The sequence below is a fragment of the Spermophilus citellus genome, assembly GCF_964194105.1.
Source record: "Spermophilus citellus genome assembly, chromosome: 10".
NCBI lineage: Eukaryota > Metazoa > Chordata > Mammalia > Rodentia > Sciuridae > Spermophilus > Spermophilus citellus.
The window spans coordinates 132,192,013-132,219,472 of record NC_138197.1 but is presented as its reverse complement, the minus strand read 5'-3'; the positions used below and the strand labels follow the sequence as shown (position 1 = coordinate 132,219,472).

General features: G+C 62.9%; 1 protein-coding gene across 1 annotated transcript; it reads left to right on the top strand.

Moving 5' to 3' along the window:
* On the top strand, window positions 1–27,460 carry SULT4A1 (sulfotransferase family 4A member 1; the record flags this gene model as incomplete). The annotated part of the gene is made up of 10 exons (XM_081311543.1): window positions 1–169; window positions 9,412–9,542; window positions 11,168–11,248; window positions 11,696–11,822; window positions 14,919–15,013; window positions 20,502–20,640; window positions 23,384–24,499; window positions 25,521–25,640; window positions 25,802–26,041; window positions 26,386–27,460. 7 exons carry the CDS (start codon window positions 1–3, stop codon window positions 23,494–23,496), a joined length of 855 nt encoding a protein of 284 aa, XP_081167669.1. The 3' UTR covers window positions 23,497–24,499; window positions 25,521–25,640; window positions 25,802–26,041; window positions 26,386–27,460.

Genomic DNA, 27,460 nt, shown 5'->3' with positions numbered 1-27,460 from the left:
ATGGCGGAGAGCGAGGCCGAGACCCCCAGCACCCCGGGGGAGTTCGAGAGCAAGTACTTCGAGTTCCACGGCGTGCGGCTGCCGCCCTTCTGCCGCGGGAAGATGGAGGAGATCGCCAACTTCCCGGTGCGGCCCAGCGACGTGTGGATCGTCACCTACCCCAAGTCGGGTGAGGGCCGCGGGGCCGGGGCGGGCGGGGACCGCTGGACGGCGCGCCCGCCACCCAGCCCCGTGCGGCGCCGCCACCCATTCCCCTTCCCGCCCGGTTCCTGCTCGGCTGTGTGACCTTGGGCGGGTCACCCAACCTCTCTGGTCCCGGATCCAGCCGGCCTGGGATGAGCGCGGAGTCTCCGGGGTGTCGGTGGCCATCTGGGGAGGCGGGTGACGCGGGCTCCTTGGCAGCCTGGGCCCCGCTGGGGGGTGGGGCCAGCCGTGTCCGGAGTGTGCCCCTCGCGTCCCCGTGCTGCAGGACTCCCTGCCTCGCCCACGCAGGACCCGGGGCAGTCACGTTCCCAGCGTTAACCCGTGTGGACAGGAGCAGTCTGGAGGGCGGAGCTGGTCATCCCCACCTTTTCAATCTGGGCACTAAGGCTCAGAGAGGGGAGGTGGCTTGTGGAAGGTCACACAGCTGTGCGTGGCAGACCTGGGCCGGAGAGCCAGGCTGGGGGCCTCCAGGCCTGCGGAAGAGGTGCTTGCCTAGGGCCGCTGGAGTGGGGAAGAGGGGGACCCCCGGGGTTCCCTTGCTGTCACTGTTTGGGGGGAGACGTCTGAGTCGGGGCCACTGTGTGGTTTAGCCGGTGGCCGGCCTGGGGGTTGCCTCGGACCAGCAGCCGGGCAGGAGCTGGGCAGGAGCTGGGCAGGAGCTGGGCGAGCTGGGGTCTTGGCGTCCTGCTGTGGCCCCCCAGGCTCCACCGGGAAGGCCAGGAGGGGGCTTTCGGTGGAGGGCTGGTGGCAGGGACTCCGAGGGCCCCCGGCAGTCAGGTTGCAGAATGTCCCTGTTCCCTCGGCCTGACCACAGCCTGCAGGCCCTCCTGGCCGTTCTTGGGAAGAGGAAATGGACAGAGATGGGCACGGGCAGCTTGCTGTGGCCAGGGGCAGGCCTCCATCACCCACCCAGCGCTTCCACTCCAACCTTGGGTCCCCGTGGGAGGAGGGTTTGGCCCTTGGGAGCAGGTGTGTAGGGCCGGGTGGGCTGGCCCCTGGGGTGGGCTGGGCTGTAGCAGTTCTGCTTTGCCGGTGGGTGAGTCTTCACCTGAAGTCCTGCGGGGAAGATTAAGAACAGTCTCACATTGGCTTGGGACAGGGTTTGCCTGGGACGGACTCACGGTGTCCTTGGCATGGGGAGTCCTAGGATTCTGGGTTGCTGGTGGGGACCAGGGTCCTGCCTTACCTGTTCCGTGGGGGGAGGAGGGGGAGGCTGCGGAGCAGCCCCTGGGGCAGGGCAGGCCCTGTGACTGGGTGTCTGTGCCCCGCTGAGCCCTGCACTCCAAGGGCCCTGCGCTGGGGCCTGGCGGGTTCTGCTGGGGGCTTCCTGGGTTCCTTGAGGAGGACAGACACCCGGGGTCGCACAGAAGCACATCGCAGACTCCAGCGGGGAGGGGAGCCCCAGCTTCTCTGTCCCTAGGTGAGGCCTGCAGGCCCTGCGCAAGGTCCCTTCACACTGCACCAGAGAGCCCCGTCTTGAGTGGGCAGCAGCTGTCTGCAGCCCCGGCCCACGGCTCCCTGCACCCTGACCTGTGGTCAGCCAGGGGTGACACCGGCCACCAGGCAGCTCAGCTCTGTAGCTTCAAAGCCCTGGTGCCATCGTCTCAGGGGTCCGTCCCGAGAATGGGGGTGGCCCGGTGGGGCCCCATTTCACAGGTGGAGTTGGAGGCTGCTGGGGTGAGTGACCCTCGGAGCCCAGCTCACGGGCCTGGGACCCCCTGGGAGGAAGAGCCGCGTGCGCAGGACTGTGCTGGCTGCTGCTCCCTGACCTGTCCCCGTTCCCCGCTCTGTCCCGCCTGGCTCCTTTCCACCACCTCTTGTGGCCGGTGGCATCAGGGAAAAGCCCTCAGGAGAGGGGGTCATGCCAGCCTCGAGTCCAGTGACGGTGTCATACCCCCGTCCTGCTGTGTGTGCATAGAGCTGGTGACGTGCAGTGAGCAAGCACGATGTGCACCGGGCAGAGGACCGTGGACGCCCTCCCTGTGGCCAGTGGAGCAGCAGGGCGGCTTGGGGCCAGGTCTGGGTGCTAGCGAGGAGCCGGAGTTTCTGGGTGGCTCTCACTCAAAGTCACCCTTCACCTGTGCAGGGGCGGAGGCGGTCGCCCTCAGCACGCGCTGGCTCTTACCGCAGGTCCTAGACCCTGGGGGAAGGGTGCAGGTCTGAGTGCTGGGTGAGGCCGGGGCCAGTCTGCCGGGGTCCTCTACCTTGATTTTAGAACCTCCGTGGAGGCTGGCTCAGAGTCACACAGCCGCCAAGGGACAGAGGCGAGCTCTGTCAAGTCTCCTGGTCCGTGGCAGCTTCTCCCCTGCCAGGGTCAGTGTCTTTGGACAGTCGTGGAGGCCCTAGGGCACTGGCCTGGGGGCTGGCCTTCTCTCAAGTGTGATTGACCCTGGGGGTCTCGGGGCATTGAGGCGTTGGAGGTTTTCGTCAGTGCTGAGCCCTCTCAGGTGGACTTCGGTGCCTGTTCGTGTGTCCTTGCCACGTCCTTCCCTCCCCTGCCCTCTTCCCCCTCCTGACCATGGGGCACCGATCCCGCATTGAGAGCCTGCTTTGCCCGCGCAGCCTGGGTTCAGCCCAGCGTTGCTGCTCACCCGAGGGTGGCCCTGAGCCAGTGCCAGGACCTTGCACTGTGGCGTACCAGGGGGAGCCTCTGCCTCCTGACCCCTGGTGGCCACTGGGGCAGGCCTGCGGGGGTGGAGGGCTCCGAGTGGTCACTCACCCCTGCAGCCGTCAGTGGCCGCTTGCTGTCCTCTGTGCCCACCATGCCAGATGCACTGGTGGCCACCCTTGGCACACACTGCTGGGGGAGTGGGACCCAGTTGGCGCTTGGATCGGGGCAGGTAGCCGGGACCAGCTGCCCCTTCCCAGGGGGTGGGCACCCCGGGTTTCCAGCGCCCGAGTCTAGGAGACCATAGCTCCCAGGTGGTCAGGGCCCAGGTCCTGCAGAGTCCTTTCCTGGGTCCCCAGCCCCCCCTCCCCCCCGGGGGATCAGTGGCATTCTCAAGAAGGGCTTCTATGGAGAAGGCTGTGGTTACCAGGTGCTGGCCTCTGCCTCCTGACCAGGGCCTTCCCCTCGGTGACAGCACTGGCAAGAGTATGTTTCTGACTGGGTAGCTCAGGTGACAATGGGGACGGTCGGCCACCCAGGTGCCGCTAGCCACAGGTGGCTGTTTGATTCACAATCAGACTGAGCTGACCCCTTCAGGTGGCCCTGTGGCTGGCGCCTCCCACCTTGGGCAGCCGCAAGGATGATGTCCAGGTGAAGCTGACCTAGCCTGGCAGCCCAGAGCCTCTGGGGAGGTCACCACCTGTTCACGGCCCAGGATTGCCGTGGTGTCGTGTCCGCTCGTGTCTGGAAGTCCCTTGTCATCGTAGGCTGCTGGCTGTGGTCGTCACTGCCGTCATCTCGCCAGCAGGTTGCTCTGGGGCTTCCTGGTCCTCGTGGGGGTGCATCCAGGGTCACAGAATGAGCTCCTGGTTCAGACAGGCGGCCAGCTCGCTGGCGTCACCTCCCCTGGTCCTAGAGGGCTGTTCTCCAGTGACAGGAGAGGGGCACTGCTGCTGGCCGGGCGGCCTGGCGGAGTCCTGGCCTTGCCTGGCCGCTGTGTGGCCGTGGTGGGCCCTGGGCCTTCTCTGGGCCTGTTGCCCCTGCGGAGTGGGCGTCTGCAGTCCACGGGGTCACTGAGCCCCACCTTCCCGACACTGGGTGAGGAGCCGGGAGGCTCCCTGCTTGGCCCAGGCTGGACCCCTGCTCACTCCTGTTCCCCGGCCGGGGAGGCCCACGAGGGGGTGCTGTGGGGCGGCCGAGGCTGGGTGGGCGGGGTTGCCCAGGCCCGGCCCACTCCCCACCTGCACTGTCCCCAGCGCAGATGCACCTGTGACTGTTTCCTTTTCCCTGATGTAAAAGTGAAGCCCGGGTGAGGGCCACGGGCCAGCTGGCGTGGGCAGCGGAGTGGGCATGGAGAGGCACAGGCCAAGGCGGAGGCGTGGCTGGCTCTCCTGGAGGAGTCGCTTCACACCTCCATGGATTAGGAAGCCAAGCAGATGCTGAGGGACTCCCTGCCCCCCAGTAGGTCTCCGGTGGAGGCTCCCTCTGAGGTCCTGGTCAGGCCTTTCAGCGTGGCACCAGGTCGCAGGGTGTGCTGTGGCGAGGAGCCTGCTGCCGTGGGAGATGCCGCTGCTCCTGCCCTCTCACCGTACCTTCCCCATCCCAGCTTCACACAGTCGGGAGCCTGCGCTGGGGGGAGCAGTGACCAGAGCTCTGGGCCCCTGGAGGCCTCTCCCCATTGCTGGATGGGCTGCGAAAGAAGTCAAAGTCCGGAGAGCTCATGGGTTCCAGAGGGAAGGGTAGGGCCTCGGGCAGCATCCTGTGGCCCTGTTGTCTCTGGGAGAGACCCCGGGCCTCTGTCTGCGCTCCAGGGCCTGGTGCTGGCTCCCCACCCGTCATTCCTCCCAGACAGTGGCCGCTCCTTGCCCTCCCTTCCTGGGCTCCCTTCCTGGGCTCCCTTCCTGGGCTCCCTTCCTGGGCTCCCCTCCTGGGCTCCCCGGTCTTTTTTTAGGGAGCACAGATCTGGGGACCGTAGCTCTGCCACCCCCGCCGTCCCTCCCCTCAGCTCCTCAGCGCCCTCCTCCTGGACCCCTGGTTCCTCTCTCGCCCGTGGCCAGCACGATCTCCTGGAAACAGCTGGCTGGCCTCTCCTTGCCTGGCCTCTCCCTGGCCCTGTGCTGCCTTGGCTTGGTCTTTGGCCAGCCCCCCTGATCTGGCCCCCTCCATGCTCGCCAGCCCCTGGTCCCACAGTGCGGTGTCTCTGGTCTCTGGACTCCTCCCCCCTCCCTTCTCCTCCCTGTCTCCTCCGTCACCTGCAGAGGACCTGTCCTCACAGCTCTCTGCTCCCAGCTCCGTGCTGCCCAGATGCCCCTTGCCCTGGCGCCTGGGTGCTTGGGCCCTGGGGACGCTGGGGCTGCAGTGCCTCCAGTCCTCCCTGGTGGCAGACTTTCCTCTGACCTCAGGTCTTCATGCTTTGAATGTGATTTTTGTTGGTTTTATTTTGATTTTGATTAGCTGTCTTGCTTGTGGTTCTCTGAATGTTTTATATCCGTGGAGGCTTCTTGTTGTTTTGGAAAGATTCTTATCTTTTCGAATACTTCTCTACCCCCTCCTCCCTTGTGGGGGTTCCAGCCTGGTGCACCCCAGGCTGTTTGAGGCTGCAGCTGCCTCTCCCCTCCCTCTCCTCCCCTCCCCTCCCCTCCCCTGCCGCCTGCTCCGCCTCCTCTGGAGGCTCCGCCCTTCCTAGTCCTGCTGCCCTGCAGAGTAGAGCTGGCTTCTGCGGCCTGCCTGGCCCCTCATGGCTCACAGGGAGCAGGTGTGTTCGGCTTTCTGCACCCTGGATCAAGTGTCCCTAGGTCCCTCCTGGTGTCCCGACCACCAGACAAGGTGCTGGCTCTGAAGCTTCCCCTTGAGGGCCGGAAGGCCAGGCGTCCTGCTCTGGCCCTGGGTGCTAGCGCTGCCTGGGGGCCAGCTGCTGTAGGTCAGCAGCCCTCACCTGTGGGGCGCCGTCCCCCCAGCAGCAGGACTTGGGCATCATTAGTGTGTCCTGGGGCCCCTGGAGGTTGCTGGGATGGCTGTTGGCCCCGTGGGAGGCACGGGCCGGGGTGGGCCTGTGAGCAGGCTCTGATGGGCAGTAGGGTCACTGGGCTGCCTGCTCCTCCACTCCCCGTCCTCCTCTGTGTGGCGGACTCTGCAGAGCTGGGGACGGTGGGCAGTGTACCTCCTCCTCCAGGAGCGGGCTGTCCCCTGAGGGAGGGAGAGCAGGGTGGCCAGCGTCTGCAGGGACCTCCATGCGCCCCTCGGGCTACTGCCGACAGGGAGCACCTGGCAAATGTGGGCCTCCAGGTCCCCACGGGGGTGTGGCCTCACCTCTGACCAGCTGCCTGGCAGCCTCCCTGACCCGCAGGAGGGGCTGGACCTACAGCACCTGCACCTGAGCAGGAAGGAGCCGGAGGGGGGCCAGAGGGACGAGGTTTGTCCAGGACATGGTGGCAGAGCGTCTAAATGGCTGCCAGGAGGAGGGCGACCGGCAGGGACCAGGGCAGGGACCAGTTCTGACCGCAGAGCTCTGGGAGTCAGGTGGGTGGTGGCCATGAAGGGGTGCCTGCCGGGTGGGGGGAGGTTCCTCCTCTGGGGACCAGGTGCAGAGGCTGTGGGCACGGGCACCTGGAGTGCAGGTGAGGGCAGGGTGCGGGCGTCCTGTGAGCGCGGCGGGGCCGGCCCTCCTCTCCTGCTCCCAGGTGCGCCCACCCTGGGGTTGACGGCGTCCTCCCTGGAGAAGTTGACCCTAAGGACAGGCTCGCCTGGGCCTTGGTGGCCCCGAGGAGTGGGGGCCTTGGACACCGGGCCTCCTGCAGAGAGCAGCTCACAGCCCCCGCTGCCACCTGGGGAAGAGGCGGGCGCAGGTCAGGCTCTGGCCCCAGGTCCCTGCTCTGATGGTCTGACCCCAGGACGAAGCGTCCTTCCCGGGAGGTTCTGCTGGGTTCTGCCCGCCCTGGGCCTGGGCGCTTCTGTCCCTGAATCCCAGGGACTCCCTGTGGTCTGCCAGGTCCCAGGGTCAGAGTGTGCTGCCTGCCACCCCGGGAGTGTCCACCTGGTCACCCTCAGAGTGACTTCAGCCTGGCCAACAATTCCTGGCCAACCCCCTGTACAATTGGGCCCCAGGGGAGTGCATGGCTTCTGTCACTGACTAGTGGTGGCCCTGCCTGTCACTTCCCCCACGCACACAGGTCACCGGCCTCAGGCTGGCGTCCTGCTCACATGCCCAGCTCCCTTGCGGCTCCCTCCTGTGCGTTGGTTTGGTCGGCCTCAGCCGTTCCCATGTGGCTGCAGCCACCGCGCCTCTGCCCCACTGTCCTGGTCCCGAAGCTGCCTGTGGCTCTCCCTAGGACTGTCCGGTGGATTGAGTTGTCCTCCTGGAGGAGCCCCCTGTCAGACCCCGTGGGACAGGCAGGACAGGAAGTACTGGGCTCTGGGACAGGGCGGGCCCCTGGTTAGACTTGGGAAGCCTTCTTGAGGACAGGGACCACGGGTCCAGTCCCCGTGGCCAGGCAGAGGGCAGCCTGCTGAAGGCCTTGGGCTGCTGCGCTGGAGGAGCTGGAGGCTGCTGGAGCTCAGAGGCCTCCCCGGGCGCAGGTGGCCTCCCAGGCCCTGGAGGGACCGTGGCCAGGGGTGGGCAGCCTGTGCAGCCCCCACGGCTGCGGCTGGGTGAGGGACTGAGGTGGTGAGAGCAGTGCGGGGACTGCGGCGTGGCCCTGGGCAGGCCCCGCAGGGCTCGGCTGGGCTCTGGAGCCTGGGCCTGGCCCCGGCCCCGGGTGCAGGTGCTTAGGCACACACCTGGGGTGGGCAGGTGATCAGTCAGTGGACACCCCTGGCTCCAGTCCTCCTTTTCTCTGGTCATTTTGTCAGGTCAGCTGGCTTTGTGCCCTCAGGAGGCCAGGGCCTGTACCCTGCACTTGACCTGTGTCCCGCCCTGCCTGGTCCCGCCTCTCTTGCCGCAGCGGGGAACAGGAAGGAATTTGCAGCTGTCCTGGGCTGCTGGCACAGTGGGGATGTTGTGACGGGGTGCAGGATGGGTCAGGGAGCCCTTGCTGGGAGGTGACATTTCAGTAGACATGTAGAGGGGGCAGAGGTGCCGACTGGGCTCGGGCAGGTACCACCAAACGCAGACAGCCCCACAGGAGGATGGGGCTTGGGCAGAGACAGGCTTGCAGCTCGGGACCTTGCCTTGGCTCAGGGAGTGTGCAGTCTCCAGGGCTCACGGCCTGGCAGGCGCCCTCACTTCCACGGGTCTGTTGCTGTGCTGAAGGCAGGCGTGAAGGAGGGTGCACTGGCAGCAGTATGGAGCCACGTGTCTCATGCAGGAAGCAGTTCACATGGGAGAGGAGGGGTCAACTCAGCCCCAGTGGACTTGGCTGAGGCCAGAGGCAGGTGGGTAGCAGCACTGCCAGCGTTGCCACCGGGTGGCCATTTGCTGAGGTGGGCAGTGTGGGCTGTGGCCAGGCCTCTGCTATGGCCAGGCACCTGGTGCTGCTGTAGGAAGCAGGGTCCGCCCGAGACTGGCCTGCAGGAGTGGGGTGGGGTAAGGCCATCGTGGAGGGTGCCGAGGGCCGCGGTCTGGGCCAGAGGTGGGGAGGCACAAGGGACAGCACTGGGACCCCCAGAGTGAAGGGACCGAGTGCTAAGCTGGCCCCATCTGTTCTGTAGGTCCTGGGGGTGGTGGCAGTGGGTGGCCTGGCCCACGGGACCAGGGTGCCAGGAGCGAGGACACAGGCTGGAGAAAACATGCAGCCTCCTCCCTGGCAGTGCTCTGGGCCCTCTGCTGGCTCCTGGGTGTGTCCCCCGTCCCTGGAGGCCAGAGCAGCACTGTGCCCAGAGTAGGGGCTCATCCACCACGTGGGCAGGCTGGCCTCCACCTCTTCCTGCTCTACCCAGCCCTGAGCTGCTCGGTGGCCTGTGGGCATAGCTGGTCCAGAAGTGGGTTACATGGGGACCTGCTGCCCCGGGCTCCATGGGGGGGGCCTGCGTGGCCTGTAGGTGCGGCTGTGCGGGGGTCCCTGCGGCCGCACTCCCAAAGGTGCCTGAGGCAGGAGCGGGAAGCAGCCAGAGGCCAGGGCCCCAGGGTGGGGAGCTTGGGGGCCTGTCAGGGTGGAGGAGCCAGGGCCCCTGGGGACCTTGGCAAAGGAGGTGCCTGGCCTGGGTAGTGAACACCGGGAAGCTGTAGAGGGTTCTAGGTCGGGGACACTGAACCTGAGATGTGCTGTTCATCCCAGAGGGAAGGTCCCCAGATCCAGCAGGGGACTGTCCATGCTGGGTCGCTGCTTTGTGAGGGGAGTCCGTCAGCAGTCTGTGGCCCATGGGCGCCGGATCACGGTGGACACCCGGCGGGGGTGAAGACCCTGGCTGGCAGCTTTCCCTGACCCTGGGCACTCCTGCATCAGCTGAGAAAGTCAACCCTGGAGGCTCCGGACCCAGAGGCAGGAGCATCCTTCCCCCCCTCTGAACTCCAAGGGAGCGGTGACGCCCAGGCCACCCGCAGTAGTGGGGCTCAGGCTGGAGTGCTGTCTCCTCAGACTCAACTTGCTCCCTGGGCCGAGGTGCTGCCCGCCTGCAGGGCTGGCCCAGACTTGCCTGAGTGCCCCTCTGGCCTCTCTCCCCAGGCACGAGCCTGCTGCAGGAGGTTGTCTACCTGGTGAGCCAAGGGGCTGACCCCGATGAGATCGGCCTGATGAACATCGACGAGCAGCTCCCGGTCCTGGAGTACCCCCAGCCAGGCCTGGACATCATCAAGGTACTGCCGGTGCTGGCAGCCCCAGCCCCTCGCCACCATGTCCAGTGCTTTGCAGTCACACCTGCTTAGTGGCAGTGGATGCTGAGGGGGTTCAGAGGGCTCCGGATGGAGGAGAGGAGAGAGCCCAGGTGGCCCCAGATGTCCGTCCCCTTAGGTCAGGGAGTGTGCGAGAGAGACGGAAGCAGATGCCAAGGGAGGCAGGGAGGGTGTGGATATGGGGCCACCAGCGGAAAGCAGGCTCTGGCCTCCCCCCGACTGCCCCATCTGTTAAGGGAGCCAGGAGGATGGGTTTGCATCAAATGTTTGGTTTTGAAAATGAAATAAGCCAGCGGGGTGGCAACACAAGCCTGGAGTCCCAGTGACTTGGGAGGCTGAGGCACGAGGAGGCCAGCCTCAGCAGCTTAGTGAGACCCTGTCTCAAAATAACAAACAAGAAATAAAGGACTGGGTATGAAATTGGTGTAGTCGGCTCCTGGGTTCAACCCCCAGTGCTTCTGGGGGGGAACCTGATGTGTATGTACGACTGTATACACGTCTGTAGTGTGTTTGTATATGCATTTCCAGTCCCTGTGCCTCTGTCCTCCCACGGGTCTGGGTCTTCCTCACGCCACCTCTCAGCCACCTTTGAATTCCGGCACCATCCCCTGAGCACTGCAGCTGCAGCTTTGGTCTCGCCTGCCCGCCCCCTGCTAGGTGGACTTTCTGCCCTCTGCTAGGTGGACCTTCTGGAACACAGCTCTCAGAGAAACCCCACTGCACACAGATCCCTCTGTGCCCTGTGGTGTGGGCCTGGCCGCGTGGGCTTCTCCCTGACTGGTCCAGGAGGTGCGCAGTGCATCTGTGCTGGGAGGTGGCCGTGCTGGGAGCCAGCCCTGCCCGGCACTGGGCTGCGGCTGGGAGCTGGCTGGATCAGCTCACGGCCTCATGCAGGAAGGGACAGGAAGTCTTAGTAGTTACCATGGTCATCAGCACTAGAGGGCAGTGGGTCAGGAAGGGACAGGCCTGGCGTCTCCTTGGGGGCTGCTTAGAATGGTCCAGAAAGAGAGGAGCAGAGGGACCAGGGGCACAGAGACCCCATGGCCCCAGGAGCCTGGCTCCTGAGCAGGGAGAGGCTGGGGGGCTGTGGGTGCCAGATCCCAGGTCTGAGAGCCCGTAGGGAGCTGGTCTTGTTCCTGGGGTGACAGGGAAGGGGTCCCTGCATGGGCACAGGAGCTGGAGATGCTTCCAGGATTGACCCACCCACTGTGTGGAGAAGGGCTGGGGGCAGGTGGCTGGAGGCTCCGGTCTCGAGAGCTGCTGCCTGAGCTGGTGCTGGCCCTGTTGGCCTGTCCTAGGCCCTTCCTTGGTGGGGTGTCGGCGGCCCCTCTGGGCTGGGTGGGCCGCTCCTGGGTCTCTTGGTGACCTCTGTGGCTGTGAGAAGTCATCTCATCAGGCTGAGGGCGGGGGCCCTCATCTCTGCCCGCAGGGTCCAGCCTGATGGGGGCCATGTCTGGGAGGGAAGTTGGCCAGGTGATGTGGTGGGTCCTGCTCTGTTGGAGACCCCTTCCTCCTGGTCCCCTTGGAAGGGCCCTTAAAAAAGACAAACGACGGCTGTGCCTCCCCCAGAACCTCTCCTCTGCCCGCAGGAACTGACGTCTCCACGCCTCATTAAGAGCCACCTCCCCTACCGCTTCCTGCCCTCCGACCTCCACAACGGTGACTCCAAGGTAACCCGCCATGCCCTCCTTGTGGGTCATGCCATAGCCACACCACCCACTGGCCTGGGCTCCCCTCGGAACCTCAGCCACCTGCATCCGGGGACACAGCCCTTCACCCGTTTTAGCTGGCTCTGCCTTCGCAGCGGAGCAGTGCGTGTCCCATGGTGGCTGCCGCCCTGCGCCCTTCCCTGCCTCCAGCCTCCCTAGCGCGCTGCGTTCGGAGGCCCGAAGTTCTCGTCGCCAGCCTCACATTGTAACTTTCCTGTTCTCTGTTTTAAAGCGGTCTGGAGGACAAAAGGGCAGCCGGTGCTCGGTACTTACCTGGCAAGCACTTCGCGGGCAGGAGCCCATCTCTGGGCAGAGTCCCTGCCCACCCTGGCGGGCGGAGTGGTGTGGGTTCAGAACGTGCGGTCGGCCTGGGAGGGGCCTCCGCTCACCATGGTCCTCTGCCCACAGGTCATCTACATGGCTCGGAACCCCAAGGACCTGGTGGTGTCCTACTACCAGTTCCACCGCTCGCTGCGGACCATGAGCTACCGGGGCACTTTCCAGGAGTTCTGCCGGAGGTTCATGAACGACAAGCGTACGTGTCCCCATCGGGGTGCAGTGCCCGGGGTTGGTCACCCTGGAGGTGCCAGTGCTCACAGCTCCCTGGTAACCTTAGGTGGCCTGTCTCCCGATGGTGGTGGAGCTGCCGGGTGGGCCGCTGGCCGCCTGCTGAGATGCCGGGGCTGGGACGTGGCAGCGGGTCCTGGGACTCTAGAGCCCTGCTCTCCACCACCCTGTTGGTGCTTCCGGGAGCCCCAGTTCAAAACCCCTTCTTCCTGCGTGGGAACCAGACGGGTGGGAACAGAAACAGCAAACCCAGAGGCTACAGTGTCCCTGCCGCTGGTCCTGGGCCCTGGAGAAGGCTGCAGCTAGATGTGACCTTCATGTGGCCTTCGGCTGGACCTCAGGGACAGGCAGATGATGGAGTAGGCCCCGTGGTGGGACAGTGTCCTGTGTGGAAAGCTGGTGTCCCCAGAGAGCAGGTATGCAGGGCTAGGGGAGTGGGGCTGTGACCCCACCACGGCTTAGGACAGGGAGGAAACAGCCCTGTCTTCACGGTTTTCCTCTGCCCCTCCCTGACCTCGCTTCCCTTCGCTGTCGGGCCACCTGTCCCCTGGGGTGGTAGCAGCAGCTCCTGGTACAGGTGTGCTCCCTCCTGCCCAGGCCTCCACAGCACAGGCAGCTTCTTTGGGTGTTGGGGGCCAGCAGGTAGCCACCTGGGACTGTGTACCTGGAAGTCTGGAGCCGGGCCAGCTCCCACTGGATTCACCCACACTGTGGTGCTGGACCCCAGGCAGAGAGCACCCTCTCTGTTTGTTTCCAGCAGAAGTACCTGGGAGCCCCATGTGGGGGTTCTGACGAGATCAGGATGAAGCATGTGACAGAATCCAGGAACACGGAGCCCAGCGGGCCTGGAGCCCGGGGCAGCAGACCTGGAGCGTCCCCAGGCCTGGCCGAGGGCGAGTCCCTCCGAGCCTGCTGCTCAGCATTCAGCAGCTGGAGCCTGAAAGTGCAGAGTGGTTTTGTTTCTTCCCAACGAATCTTTGCTTCAACTACGCCTGTGTAGCAGGGTCCCTGCCCGAGAGGGTAGGAGGTGGCAGCCCCTGCGCCCCAAGGCCACCTGAGCCTGCCATAGGGCCTCCTTTAGCTTCCCTGGGCCCAGCCTGCCCAGCATCTGAGTAGCTGCTCGCTGAGTGGCCACCCCAGCAACACGTGCTTTGGTCTCAGCACGTAGCCCTGTCCTGTAGAAGCCTGGGGACAGTGCCCCAGTGACAGCCTGCCAAGTTCAGGCCACTGCTCAGCAGAGCAGGCAGAGGCTGTCCCGATGCAGACCTCCCATGTCAGGTGGCAGCCCCACGCACCCAGCTCGAGGCCACGCTGGGTGCTGCACGCCATCGAGTGACTCGGATCCCCAGCTGGTACGCAGACAAGGGCACGCAGGTTTTCCCTGGGTTCTAAACAAGCTGGAAACACATGTGCGGGGCATTAAAATGACACCGTTCCCTGGTAGACAGATGGCAGAGGTCGAGCATCGTGTGAGGGTAAGACAGTCCCTGAGAAAGGCCCCACACGAGGGATTTGTGGCCTGAGATTCCAGGGGTGAGGGTCCCGGCGGGGGGGGGGGGTTGCAGTGTGGAGGGGCTCTGTTGACGGGCTCCCTGTTTCACAAGGCGGGGATCTGTGGTTGTAGTTGCTGTGACACATGTTCTGGGGGACACTGTGGACCGGGTCACTGACATTCTGGGGAACATGCTGGACAGGGACACCTGCTTGGGGACACAGGACAGGGCCACCATGACACATGCAGTGCAGAGAATGCTCTGGATGGGTCACTGTGAGGTGCAATGTGGAGACGCTGGCAGGGTCACTGAGGGACAGTGGGGACATTCCTGGGTGGAGACAGTGGTGCATGGTGACTTCCTGCCAGTCTTGGCTCTCTGCACTGCAGAGGGAGGGGAGCTGGGAGGCCCTGTGTGGCGGGGCTCCCTCTCCTGGAGCAGCGTGGAGTAGCAGGATGAGCTCTCGGCTGCCCCGTTGCTGCCGGTCCCAGTCAACTGTGCTGGCTTCTGCGGGGCTTCTGTGCAGCGGATGTGGGCTCTTCAGAGTTCACACACCTTCTCTCCTGGACAGAAGAGGGTCTTCTCCATCTGCCCTTTTCACAGTCATTTGGCCATTCCTTCCACCCAGCACCTGCTCAGCCTTGACTCAGTTCCAACTAGTGGCCTAGATTAGGTGACCAGGTTCCTGCATCCTGTCTCCTGTGACAGTTGATGTCACTGCCCTTTTCCAGGACTCACCTCTTTTTCTGTAGAAGGAGCAGAGGTGGGCCCTGTGTGTCTGCCAGCGTGTGCTGGGCCCGGGGCAGCTGCCCCACCGCAGGTGGCCCGGAGGCCGGGGTCAGCTAGGAGGGATCTCTACAGACCCTCCCTCTGCAGCTGCTTCCTGCTGCTTGGTGGGCTCAGGGTTCCTGCCGAGGCTCCCAGGCTGAGCTCTGACATCAGTGCCCTTGGAAGTGCACTGCAGAAACCCCGGGAGGGATGGGTGGGGCAGTGTTCAGGGGCCGTGCACACGGGGATGTACTGTGGCTGGTGCACAGTGGTGCATCCCTCACCCCTCTGGTGCCCTGCCCTGGCCTGCCCAGCCCAGAAGTGCTTGGCCCCTGGGCGGAACCACGGTGTGGGCTGGCTGGGGCTTCTGCCTCTTCAGTCCTCGAGGACCCCTTGAGGACCCCTGTGTTCCCTCGGCACTCAGCCCGCGGCATGGTCCGTGTCCTGTGTCTGAGCCCTCGCTGCTCTACCCCACCAGCGACTCTGACCGGCTCTTTCCTTTCCTGGCATCGTCCTCCCTCTGACATGTGCTTGGTGGGGTCAGGGTTCCTGCCGGGGCTCCCAGGCTGGAGTCCCTGTCCCAAGTCCCCACCCCCAGCCAGGTCCCCAGCCTGCAGAGGCAGTGCAGGCACAGGTGTGGCAGGAGAAGCCTGCCTAGAACATGGGGCCCAGGGGCTCTTAGTGGCTTGCCCGCAGGTGACTGTCACCCCTAGAGTTTGCTCTGCCCTTGCTAGTCTGTGTGTGGTGTGGGGGGGCGTGGCCTGCATACCCTCCAGCTGAGCTCACATGTCCTGTGTCCACAGTGGGCTACGGCTCCTGGTTTGAGCACGTGCAGGAGTTCTGGGAGCACCGCATGGATGCCAATGTGCTCTTCCTCAAGTACGAAGACATGCACCGGGTGAGTGCTGGGGACGCCGTGCCTTGGGGGCCGCTGCCTGCGGGGGCTGTGGGGTGTGCGGAGCTGGCTCGGGCTACCTGTGGGACGGGAGTCTGCACCGGGCCACCCTCCAGGTCCGTCTCCCTGCGTCTGTTTCTTTCGGACCGTTGCCCTCATGCGGCCGGCTCTCCCGTGCCTGCCACGGCCAGCGTCATGTCCCTCGGCTCTGTCCCCTTGGGTGGTCGCCAGGCCCCTGCCTGCATGTCTAACTACACCGACTCCTTGCTGTTCTTCCAACCTGTTCCGCCAGCTGCCATTCTGAGGTCTTTATGTGGCTCTAGCCCCTCCAGAACGTTCTTCAGATACCCACGTGCCACGCCCTCACCTCTGACAGGCGCTGCTCTTCTGCCCCTCCCTCCCAGACCCTCCCTGGTCCCCTGCAGTTTCCCCAGTGTCTGTTACAGTTGGGGTCTCGGAGGTGGGGAGGGGTTCTGTGGGTCTGCCCGTCATCTGATGTGGCAGCTCTCTAAGGTATCTGTGGAGCCAGCGCGTGGCCCTCACAGGTGGATGGCTCTCATCCTTTCACCCTGGGCTCCTGGGGCGAGGGGCTATGTGAGGGTGGGCTGTGCTGCCGCGGCCTGGCCTGTGTGCTCCTGACCTCTGCCCCACAGCCCAGTGTGTTCCAGTGGACGCGGCTGCCCTTGGGGCTGGCGGAGAATCTGGGCGGGGTGCGCAGGGCCAGGCGACCAGGCTGAGCAGAGGGGTGCGTTTCCTGTTGTGTTCAGAAGGATCCCCGTGGTTAGTGGTGGGGATTGGAGCAGGAGGAGGCTGGACTAGAGAGGCCTGTGTGGAACTGGACCAGACCTGGCAGTTCTGGAAGGAAACATGGAGGAGGAAGAGGGGCCCTGGGTGAAGGTGAGGTGGTCACGTTTGGCTGTGTTGAGTTTGGAGGATTGTGGGACCCCAGTAGATGGCACTGCAGGTGGCTTCTTGGCTTGGGAAGAGGTTGGGCAGAGATTGAGAATTGGCGGGACCAGTGATGTGGTGTCCGTCTGCCTCCCAGAGCCCCTGCCCTCACCTGTCCTTTTCCCCAGTGACTCTGGCCTGGGCCCTATGAATTTGGGGTCAGTGGGCGTCAAGAACCAGGCTGCTGCAGAAGTGGGGTTGGTGTCTGGGTGCTGGGGTCCGCCCCTACAGAGGGCCACCAGCCCGTCCTGGGGAGGCCACAGAGCAGGGCACCAGGCTGACAGCCCTCATTCCCTGCTGGACAACCGCACCCCAACCAGGGGCTGCAGAGACCAGCAGAAGGCCCCACGCTGCAGAGTCGTGAGCCAGTGGTAGGATCTGAGCCGAGTGGGACAGGTTTGTGAGGCAGTAGTATGTACTGCTGTAGGGCCTACTCGTGACCCTGGTGTGTGCAGAGAAGGTGTGGTCAGGAGCTGGACAGTTCTGGAAGGAGCAGCCTCGTGAAGCCAGGGGAGAGCAAGGTTAGCGGTGCAGTTGGGAACCAGGAAGTAGTGTGTGCGGAGGGTGTGGCTTGGTGACTGGGGCCTGGGCACTTGGCTGTGGTGGTGACAGGCATGAAGGAGGGCTGCTGATGGCCTGTGTGGAGCCTGGGTCAGGGGTGTCTGTCATATGCTGTACTCCAGTCCAGGTGCCAGGAGAGGCAGGAAGAGAGGAAGGGGTGGAGAAGGACTGTGCAGGGGGATGTCCCTTGTCTGGGGCAGGACAGGCAGGAGACACCGTCACCTGGGAGAGCAGAGGAAGGACAGGGTGCAGGTGTGGGCCGCAGCCTGAGCCAAGGCTGGGCATGATGTCGGTGCAGTGGGCAGACAGGACCAGGCTGTAGGGCCTACTTGTGACAGCAGCTGACAGGACCCATAGACAGGTCTAGGGTGAGGGGCAGTAGGCTGGGGCCAGGGAGGAGGGCAGGCCACTGGGCGCCAAGAGAGGAGAGCCAAGTCTGAGGGCTGAATCAGCGTGAGGGACAGTGACGAGGGCCAGGTCTGGAATCCCAGGGCACTGGGCCAGACCAGGCCTTACCGCCTACTTACGGGAAGATTCCAGGTGGATCAGGAGCTGCTTGTGAACAGAGCCGCGGGAGAGCACCATGGGCGTGGGGTGGGGAGCGTACCGTGCATCGGCACCGCAGCCCCTGGGTCCTCAGCACACATGCCCCTGGGCACTGAGGCCCGTGGTCCAGACGGCCTTTGAGGCTCGCTTGGCTAGCAGGGAGGAGCCCGTTGTGCGTCTGCTGCTGCTGGGGCTTCCCTCAGGTCCCCTCACTGAATCCCGCACACCTCCCGAGTCCTGGTGAGCAGGCTGGCCGCTGGGTCTAGCTGAGCCGAGGAGTCTGAAGCGCCCTCTCTCTTGGGGTGAGGATGGGGTGGTGGTGGGCAGCAAGGACCAAGTGCCACCCCACTACTGGCCTGGACACGGGACATGGATTGCTCAGGCCCGGGTGGTGGCCCCGTCACCCCTGTGACATGGTGTGTGGCCTCATCTCCATGCAGGGTGCTGCAGGGCCTGCCTGGCAGCTGTCAGCCACTCAGGTAATGTCCACTGTTCCGAGTGCCTTTCCTGAGGATCTACAGATCCTGGCTCACAGCTTGCCAGCTTCTGCATGTGACCTCGGTGTCACTGCCCAGGTGTTTCCAGAGGGAGCACCATGTGGCCTTCCTCACCCTGGTTTCCTGCATCTGAACCCCTGCAGCGTCCGACTCTTGGGCCCTGTGTGAGTGGAGGCGTTTATCCTGTCACCCCGCGGTGTCCGAGTCAGTGTGGATGCTCTGTGTTCTACCACTCAGCCTGGCCCAGCGTTGTAGCCGCTTCCTCTCTGGGGAGGCTGACTAAGGCTGAGGTGTGGCTGCTGCTCTTCAGTGCTCTTGTCATGGGGCCTGTTCCTAGGGAGGGGTTTGTGGGGTGCTGGGCCTGTGTCTGCCAGCTGCTTCTCCCAGTGCCACCAGGGACATACCCAGGCTGGCGAGAGAGGACTCCCTCCTGGTGCAGGGAGAGCCCCAGCTCGGCCAGCTGCACACACATCTGCGGGGTGGCTGCCGGCCGGCAGGTTCTTCCTGAAGCTTCTGCTCCTCAGAGGTGAGCGCTGAAAGCCCCTCGGCCGCAGACCACCAGGGAGCACAGTGCAGGTTCTTTTGAGCTGAAGTCTAAACGCGGGCCTTGCCCTAGGCTGCTTAAATACCCCTTTCCTGGGCATCTCAGTGCCACTCTGAGCCCATCAGGGTTGAGACCTCCTGCCTGTGCTTGACGGGCAGGGTGTTCTGGCAGAGCCAGTGCCCTCGTCTGGTCTTGACGGTCCGTCTGTCAGCTTGGTTTCAGTTGCTGTCATGAAATACCCGAGGCTGGGGATTTTGTCTTAAAAAAGTTTGTCTAGCTCATGGTTCGTTTACTTGTTCCTGTTTACTTTTTTGAGATCTCACTAAATTGCCGAGGCTGGCTGTGAACTCGAAGTCCTCTTGCCTCAGCTCCGAGTGGCTGGGATCATGGGTGGGCGCCGCTCAGCCTAGCTCAGTTTTGGCGGTTCAAGGGCGAAGCGCCTGCATTGGCGTGGCTCTGAAGGCCTCGAGGCAGCGGTGAGAGGAAGGGTGCATGTGGGAGGACAGGAGGCCCGAGAGTCAGGGCTCTGGCCTGCTCGTGGGCAATGACCCTTTTGCTAGGACTGACGGGAGTTCTGCCAGAGCTGCTTCGGTTCCTTCTGGGGAGAGCACCTCGTGACCTGGTTACTTCCTCCTGAGCCCACCTCGTAGCCCCTAGCACTCACTGAGCCCCAAGCTCCCCACACAGGCCCCCGGAGGATGCCCTCAGGCCACCGCGGGTGGCACCTGCAGCCACCGGTTGGTGTGTGGTGGTGCCTCCCCCAGAGCCGAGTCGTGGTCTGGGAGCCCGTGGTCACACGTCCGGGGTCAGTGCTGCTCACTTCTTACCCCACGAGCCCGAGACTGGCCTTTCTCCCGTGTGTTCAGGGGTAAGGTCGTGCCAGAGCACTCACTGTGTGCCCAGGACCCCACGTCCCCCGCCTGCCGCCACCACCTCATGATTTTTAGGCTTTGAGTACCTGGCACTGGGACAGGTGTCCAGGGTGTCACCCCACCCATGCAGTCACTCTGTGGGGTGTTCTCACCAGGTGTGGCCAGACACTCCAGATGGGGATCAGGTGGCGAGCTAGTGCCAGCAGTGCTGGGAGTGACCCCGACACAGGGTGCTGTGACAGGTGCCAGGCCTCTTCCTGCAGCTCACGGTGGCGGGTGCTCCCATCCCTGGTCTCGGGTGGGGAGTGCAGCCGGCGGGGTGAGCCGTCGGAGCTGCGCTGCCCGACCCCACTGTCCCACGATCTGCTTTGTACCAGAGCAGCCACCGGCCTTAGCTGGATGCAGGCCAGCAGAGGTGCCCCGAGTGGACGGATGGCCACACAGATGGCCACACGGGTGCGGCGGCCGAGGCTCCTGCTGATGCTCCAACAGGCGGAGCCAGGGCAGCCTCCCCAGGATCTCTTCTTCCTCCCTAGTGCTCTGCTCCTTATGGGGGGGACGGAGAGAGGGAGAGAGGGACAGTGAGAGAGGGAGGGACAGTGAGAGGGAGGGGGACAGTGAGAGGGAGGGAGAGGGACAGTGAGGGAGGGAGAGGAACAGTGAGGGAAGGGGAGGGACAGGGAGAGGGACGGTGAGGGAGGGAGGGAGAGGTATGCACACAGGTTGGGTGCGGGTGGGTGCTCGCTGGGATGGAGCTGGGGTGGAGCCAGGGCCCCAGGGGCCAGGCAGGTCCCCCACTCGGAGCCACACTGCAGTCCCCGGTTTTCCTTTTTCATACAGTGCAGGTGGCAGGGCAGGGAGCCCACCCGGCCCTGTGAGGCCGCTGGGTGGGTGCCAGTGCTATGGGACTCCAGAGGCGCGAGCGCCCCTGCGGCATTCAGGGACTTTTCCCTTCCAGGCTGGGCAAGGTCCTGCCAGAGGCCCCGTCTGCTCATCTGCTCTGAGCCTTTGAGAGAGGACGCTGCCTCCAGTGCCCCACAGGCGCCACCAGGAGCCCATGCTCAGGGTTCTGACTGGCCGTGAGAGGAGGGCAGGGAGCGTGTCAGCAGTGTCCCCGTGGGTGGGGTGGGGCGGGGCAGCAGGTCCTGCCTCCTGCTAGTGCCTTCCTCTGGGGAGGCTGGCGGGGGGGCCTACGGGGCCTCTGGTCCTTCTTGGGGTCAGTCTGGGGGCAGGCGGAAGGGACTCGCTCCTTCTTGCAGCTGAAGGTCACACGTGTTCGGTGCTCAGCAATCTGAAGGACTCCCTTTTGCTTCCCAGGTCCCCGTGGGCATGGGTTTGAGTCACACCTTCCAGGGGAGAGCGGGGTGCCCAGGCGGCTTCCTGATCTCCTGTTTCCTTCCAGAGGAGGTGGACCTGGGCACTGAGTGAGGACACAGTGGACAGTCCTGAGTGTCACTGGTCCGGGGCCACCTGCAGCGGAAGGTGCTGCCCTGATGGCTGCTCTGCTCTGCCCTGTCTTCCAGGACCTGGTGACCATGGTGGAGCAGCTGGCCAGATTCCTGGGTGTGTCCTGTGACAAGGCCCAGCTGGAGTCCCTGAGCGAGCACTGCCACCAGCTGGTGGACCAGTGCTGCAACGCGGAGGCCCTGCCTGTGGGCCGGGGTATGTGTCCCGCCTCCCTGCTCAGGGCCCCCCTCCCCTCTGTTGCTGCCCTCGGGCTCTGGACCATTTACAACAGTGCTTTGCTGGCCTGTGCCATCTGCTTTGCCAGGGCAAGATGTTCACCTGCCAGCCAGTGCCCACAGGTGGCGTGGTGCTTGAGCAGTCAGTGCCGAGCCCACCATTGCTTGGGACCACGAGCCGTGTTGCTTGTGGGAGGGCGGCTGCTGGGGTGTTGAGGCCAGATGCTTTCAGACAGGGAGCCTTCCAGAGGGTTGGCATCCAGGGCCTTGCAGAACAGCCCCCAGGATGGCTTCGGTGCTGGGAAAGGACAAATGTAAGGCTGTGGACGGGCCCTGCAGCCTCTGCGTGGCTAGAGGAGCCCCAAGTCATGCAGAAGTGATTCCCAAGGGAGGAGGCCCTGCCTTCCTTCCTTCCTTCCTTCACCCAGGGGACACTGTCCCAGGGTCTTTGGGGTACAGGTGGCACAGGTGAGGAGTGACCTAGCCCTGGGGTGAGCAGTGTGTATAGGCAGGTGTGTGCCCTTGCAGCAGGAGATGGGGAAGGTAGTCCAGGCAGGAGGCCCCCCAAGGCTGCCTGCGTTGCCCCCCCATCCTTAGGGCCATGGGCATCCGACTCTGCTCGGCAGTAGGGAGTTTGGGCATTAAAGTCCCCAGGATGAATCCCGGGGTGGTGGCCAGGCCACCCAAGCCCCTTACTGGTAAGTATGACTCTCATCCATGTGGGGGTGTAGACCTGAAGCTGGTGGCAGTGTGAACTGGAACTTGCAGGGGGCGAGAAGGTTCAAGGGGGACACGGAGCCTCAGGTGGTGTGGGAGGTGCCTGTGGGGAAGACGAGAGCTGGCTGGGTCCCAGCACGGCTGTCTCTGGAGAGAGACCTGGCTCAGCCCTCCAGCGCCCAAAGCTCCCTGTCCTTTGTCTAAAAGGGGCCGACACCACTAGGGAAGGCCAGAGAGCCAAGCACAAAGGGCCTCCTGGGGAAGGCTGCGGCTCCAGTAGGAGGCAGGGGAGGCAGGTTGTGGGCTGTGTGGTGCCGGGTGTGCCCCCCGCCTCTAGCCACGCTGGCCCTGCAAGAAGAAGCCAACCAAACCAAATGCACCCTGATGTATTCCTGGCTGCATCTTCACGAGTATCTATTATTTGAACTTTGTTTGCTGTTTTCAGTTTTGCATTTGCTGTTTTGTTCTGGCCCTCTGTGTGTGTGTGTGTGTGTGTGTGTGTATGTGTGGTGAGCGTGTGGGGACGCCGCGCCCTGGGCTCCTCCTGACTGTGTGCTTGGTCATCGTCTGCCTTGGTTTCGCTTTATTTCAGTTCTGTGGTTTTGTTTCCTTTTAGCACATTGCCTCTTTGCTCAGAAGATCTCCTTGAGCTGGTGAGAGCGCAGGGCTCGGGTAGCCAGCCGCATTGCTTAAATTTGATTCATATCACAGCATAAATTGTCTTGATTCCAAATCCTAAACCAGGTGGGTGATCCTTCAACCAGTGCTCAGCTGCCTCGGCTGAGAAAATAGTCACGGAAAAATGTAACTGTAGAGTGGTTGGTCTAGAAGCTTCTAATTTTGTCCTTTTGGTGCCATTAGAAGGGAGCACGAACAATTTCTCTCTTATTTTTTTCCTCTCCAATGCTGATAGTTTTCATTCCCAAAGAGAACACTGCCGTGCGGCTCTTGCTCAGCACCTGCCGGGCTGCATCTTCCCACCTGAGGTCCTGCCAGGGCAAGGGCGCTGCCCATGGCAGAGCTCACAGCAGAGCTTTGCTGGAGACGTCAGGGGCAGAGAGCCGAAGGGTCTGACGGAGCCGGCCAGTCCTTCGGCGTGACTCAGCCAGGGCCCTGTTCCCCCAGGTGGCAGCTCCGAATCCCCACTCGGCACTTCAGAGCCCCCATGACTGTTTGGACCTGCCCAGCCTGTTGTCTTTAGCAGACTTTCACCAAGCCTTCATCTGCTAGTGCCCAGCCTGCCCAGTGCCTGTCCAAACCCAGCCTCGCCCAGCTGCCCGGCAGAGGTCTGGCTCCCACCACCAGGTGGAGCGATACCTACTTAGGCTTGAGCTGAGGACCTCTCGCATCCCGTCTGATCTCAGAAGCCACTCTGCCCATGAGTGTGTCATTCCCTCTGAGTCCCCAGGGCTCTTGAGTGTGCTTCCTGAAACTCCTGGGCCTGCCAGGAGGGCTTGCTCCTTGCCAAGATATTTCCTGTCTTTTGAATGATTTTTTTTTCTTCTTTTTCAAATTCTCCAGAGGCAAGTGCTGTTGAGCTCTGAGGAGTCACGGTGTCCTGAGGACCCCAACTCCACATGACGCCACAGTGCATGCACCCCACAGGTGGCATTGCTCTCTGGGTGTTTACTAAGCCCCCCTCTGTGCCACGTGTTGCTACAGGTGCTGGGGAGTCAGCCAGGAACAAGAGGTAGCGTCCCTCCTGGCGGGCCTCAGGTCCGTGAGGCCCTCCAGCACAGTACGTGGCAGCAGCTGGCTGGGCCCACTTCACTCCCAGACCCAGAGGAATTTGGTTCCATTTATGTCCTGCCATACACAGTAGTTCAGAAACACAGGGGACCCAGCTGGGCTGTAGCTCAGATGGCCCATCCTGCCCCCACAGGCCAAGTTTAGAGGGGTCCAGGAATAGATCTGGAGCCTTCCAGATCCATTTCCAAGGCTTCCTTTGGTCTGCTAGCTGGTCCAGCAGCAGGTGGGTACACACGCTCTGCTCTGCTCTGTTGCAGGGCGGGTCGGGCTGTGGAAGGACATCTTCACCGTCTCCATGAACGAGAAGTTCGATCTTGTGTATAAACAGAAGATGGGGAAGTGCAACCTCACCTTTGACTTTTATTTATAGTAACAGAAACAGCAAACTTGCATGCCCTCAGTACCCAGACGCTCTGCTAGCTAAAAGTCCGTATGCATTCATTTATTCCTTGCTGGACACACTCTGGAAGCAGCGTGTAAACAATGGGAAGAACCCAGCGGAGAACCCGGAGAAGGGTGCGGATGCCCACCAGGCGGCGTCTCGCCCTCAGCATTTGCAGTCTCTGCTGTGTACAAACCTCATGGAGTGCAGTCCTGGTGGCTGTGCCACTTTAAGTGTGGCGCCTGCACCACGGGTGGCCAAGTGCTGCCTGTACCACCCTGTGCCACTTACTGTGTTTTATAGAGCTTTTCACTGGAAGTCTGAATAAATGTCGGTAAACCAAATAGAAGTTCACTTTTGGGGGGAAGCAAGAGTGAGCCACTCCCAAACGGCAGGAAGATCTCAGGGTTGCCTCTAGTCTGGTCACCTAAGCCACAGCCATTCCGTTCCGCTCTTGCCTGGCCTGCAGTGGTGAGAGTGTGGGGTGGGGGGAACCTGCCTGGTTTGGGTGGAGGTGGGTCCTTTGACCCTTCCTGACACCGGGCAGATCCTGTTCTCAGGCCAGAGCAGAGGATTCCATGGAAGTTTCTGTGGGGAAACGTGGCTGCGAGGTCAGCAGCGCTCGAGAGCAGTGAGTGGAGGGTCTGCCAGAGAGACCTCGATGCTCTGGAGTCACGTTTGAACTGTAGTCTAACCTTTTGTCCCTGGGGCAGTGGCACACCTGTGCTGGCAGTCAGTTTCCCAAAACCCCTGACTTGCATTCAGCTTGTTCCAGCTGTACGTGAGGCCCAGGGCTGAGGGTCGTGAGCTGTGAGCCAAGGGCCATGAGCTGGCCTGCAAGTTGAGCTCCCTCACCAGAGGGCTTGGCGAGCCGCCCTTGTCTGTCTACCCCACACCTTGGGGTATCTGAGGGAGCAAAGGTGTGTGTCATTGTCCCACCACCTCCTGAATCTTCTGGCCCACACTCAGCTGGAGGTGATGGGGACTCGAGGTGGGCTGCTGCCAGCTGCAGGTGGCATGCAGCCTGCTACTACAGGGGGCTGCGTGGTCTCTGACTCCCGATGGGGTCGCTGCTGGGGAAGGGGCTCTGCAGCGGAGGCTGTCTGAAGCAGGTGCAGCGGGAGGCTGGTGGTTCTGTTCCTGCTGGGGCACCTGGCGCTACGCGGAGGTGGTGGCGCCTTTTTTGTGTGTCTGGGACAGGCTGCGTTCTGTGAAATTTTATTTCTATTTTTCTATTTTTTGCACTGGGTGGTGTCACCGAGCACCACCTGGTGTTGCTGTGCTTGCTGCATCTTGAATAAAGACACTTGCCCTGCCTTCTGTCATGCGTGTGCTGGGGGTGGAGGACGGTCCCTGTGGGTCCTCAGCACTGTGGGACAACAGGGTGAGCCACATAAATGTCCCATTCCTTGAGGTTGATTACAGAGGGGAACTGGCTGCCTTGAGATCAGAATCAGGCTGTTTAACTCACGGTTTCCAAGGTTTGGCTCCCTGTGTTTTGGTGTATTTTTATTTATTCACAGAGTACAACCCCGTGTGTGTATAATTAGGATCCCTTTCACCTTTTATAAAGAGGTGGCTGGAGGGAGGAGAGGTTTCCATGCACCTATGGGGCGGGCCTCCGCCTCTGCAGCCTGCCGGTCAGTACTGTGTCCTGGGGTTTGCCAGGGACAGCTCTAAGCAGTCAGGGTTGCACTGCCCCCCATGAATTCCAAGGCCTCTCCAGGGTCCTTATTGAAGGGAAGGTGACATTGTTTTTCTTGAGAAAGCAAAAGCTTCCTGGAGAATCTTGTTTACTGTCAGGTGAGTGACTCCCTCCAGGCCACAGGTGAAACCCTCTCCCGTGTCTGGTTGGTTCATTGCATGTCCCTCCTGCGTTGCCCTGCTGTATGCACCCACCTGAAACACCGCAGGGAGCTTGTGGAGTCCAAAGGCAGTGCATGGTGGGCTCGCTCCACCCCACACCTGCTCTGCTGATGTCCCCTCATTTCAGGGTGTCTTTTATCCACTAGATACTTGAGCACCTGCTCTGTCTTGGGCCGTGTGCAGAGCAGCAGCAGAATAGTGAGACAGCCCAGCCTCCAGGCACGTGTGTCCCAGTGGGGAGAGAAGTCAGCCAGACCTGAGGCAAGGTCAGGGTCCAGAGTGCCGGCATAGAGCTGGGGAGCAGGCTGTGGAGGAGTGGGAGGCGCCCGCTCAGGGTGCCCGCGGGCCCCAGGCACTCCTATGGCAGGAGCTCGCTTTGGAAGGGGTTTTGCACTAAACAGGAAGTCGTGGGTGGTTTGTTTCATAGGAGAGGACACCTGCTTTGCACCTTCCAAGGCTTCCCTGGCTGCCCTGTGAGTCACCTGTGGGGCCGCCCATACTGTGGCGCAGGCAGGCTCAGCATGAAGACATCTCCAGGGTCCCTCCCCACCTGGAAGTCTGGTCTCGGCATTCACGGGTCCTGGGTGTCATCTGCAGTTCCGACCTGCTGCCTCCCAGCTGTGATGAGGGATTATCAGCTGGGCCATGAGGAACCGAGAGGACACAGGTAGAAGCAGGTGGGAGGCTGGAGGAGTTAGTGTGCTGAGCGCAGCTGGAGTCCAGCAGGGCTGTGGGAGGAGCCTGGACAGGCAGAGGGTGAGGGTGCCCAGGTGGCTGCTGTGAAAACAGGCCACTAGGAGCTCGTGTCCATCAGTGGTTGCCCTTTATTTCACATGCCAGGAAGGTGCTGGGATGCGTCTGGGTGGACGTAGGTGTATGTGTACTTGTGAGTTGGTGCTGCAGCCCTGGGCAGAGTGTGTGACCACAGCCTCCCCAGGCTGGGGCCCTGCTCCGACACCAGGTGTTTGGAACTTATCCTGTTTTCCCTCCTGGCACGGTTACTGACCTGAGTGGGGACCAGCATGGGCTCCATGGCATTCCACCGGACGCTTCTCTGACCCAGCATCGTCATGTGCAGGAGGACAGTCACCTTTGTCCCATTCACTTTCAGAATGGTCATGACACCACCATGGCCCTTAAGCAACGCTCAAACCCCTACCCCAGCTGCCCTGCACCAGCTCCGCCTGGTGGCCAGGGTGCTGTTGCCAGCTCATGGCCTCAGTTCTGTGGTTGAGGAGTGCACAGTGGTGGTCACAGCACTGCAGAGGGACGCCAATCAGCTACAGGCCCTACTGCGCATAGGCCCCACCTTCCTGGGCTGGGGATGGAGCTGGTGTTGGAGGAGTCTTGGTGCCTGGGCTCTGTGGCACCAGCCCTGTTCTCTGGAGTTCTCCCTCCCCACTCGGAACCTTGAGCTCCTCGGTGCACAGCATGCACTGCAGTACGGGGATGGCACCTTGGTCAGGGTCCAGCCTTGCCCAGCAAGGAATGGCCTCTGACATCCCCAGCAGCCGGATGCGCGGTCCCTGGTAAGCTTGCTGCCTCCAGACACTGTGCAGTCTCTAGTGACCTTGCAGGCACTGTCCCTGCCAGCTTGTCTCTGCACCTTGGGATGTTCACTTCCTCACCCTGGGCCCCCAGCCCTGCTGCCTCCGCCTGGGGCGAGACCCTCTCCTTCCCTGGACTGCGATCCCTCATGCTCCCTACTGTCCTCTCTTTGTGCCCACCTCGGTGTCCTGTGGCTGTGTCCCTCAATGAACAGCCATGCTCTGAGAGCAGCAAAGGTTCTGTCTTCCTAGGTCAGAGGTGGGCACATGGTCAGTGACTAGTGAGTGAAAGGCCATTCCAACTGCCAGTGCCGCTTTCCTTTCTGGAAGCTGCCCACCCTGTACCACTGCAACTGGCTGGCTGGTGGAGGCTGCATCTTCTGAGCCGTCACCTGATGACCCCATGCCCTGGCCCCAGTTCTGAGTGTCTGTTCCTTTACTGTCCATGCCATGGACCCTGCTTATTCCTGAGGTGCAGCCTGGAAGTCGCTGGCTGTATGGATCCAGGCGGGATCGCAGGGTGGCTCTTCCTGGTGCTC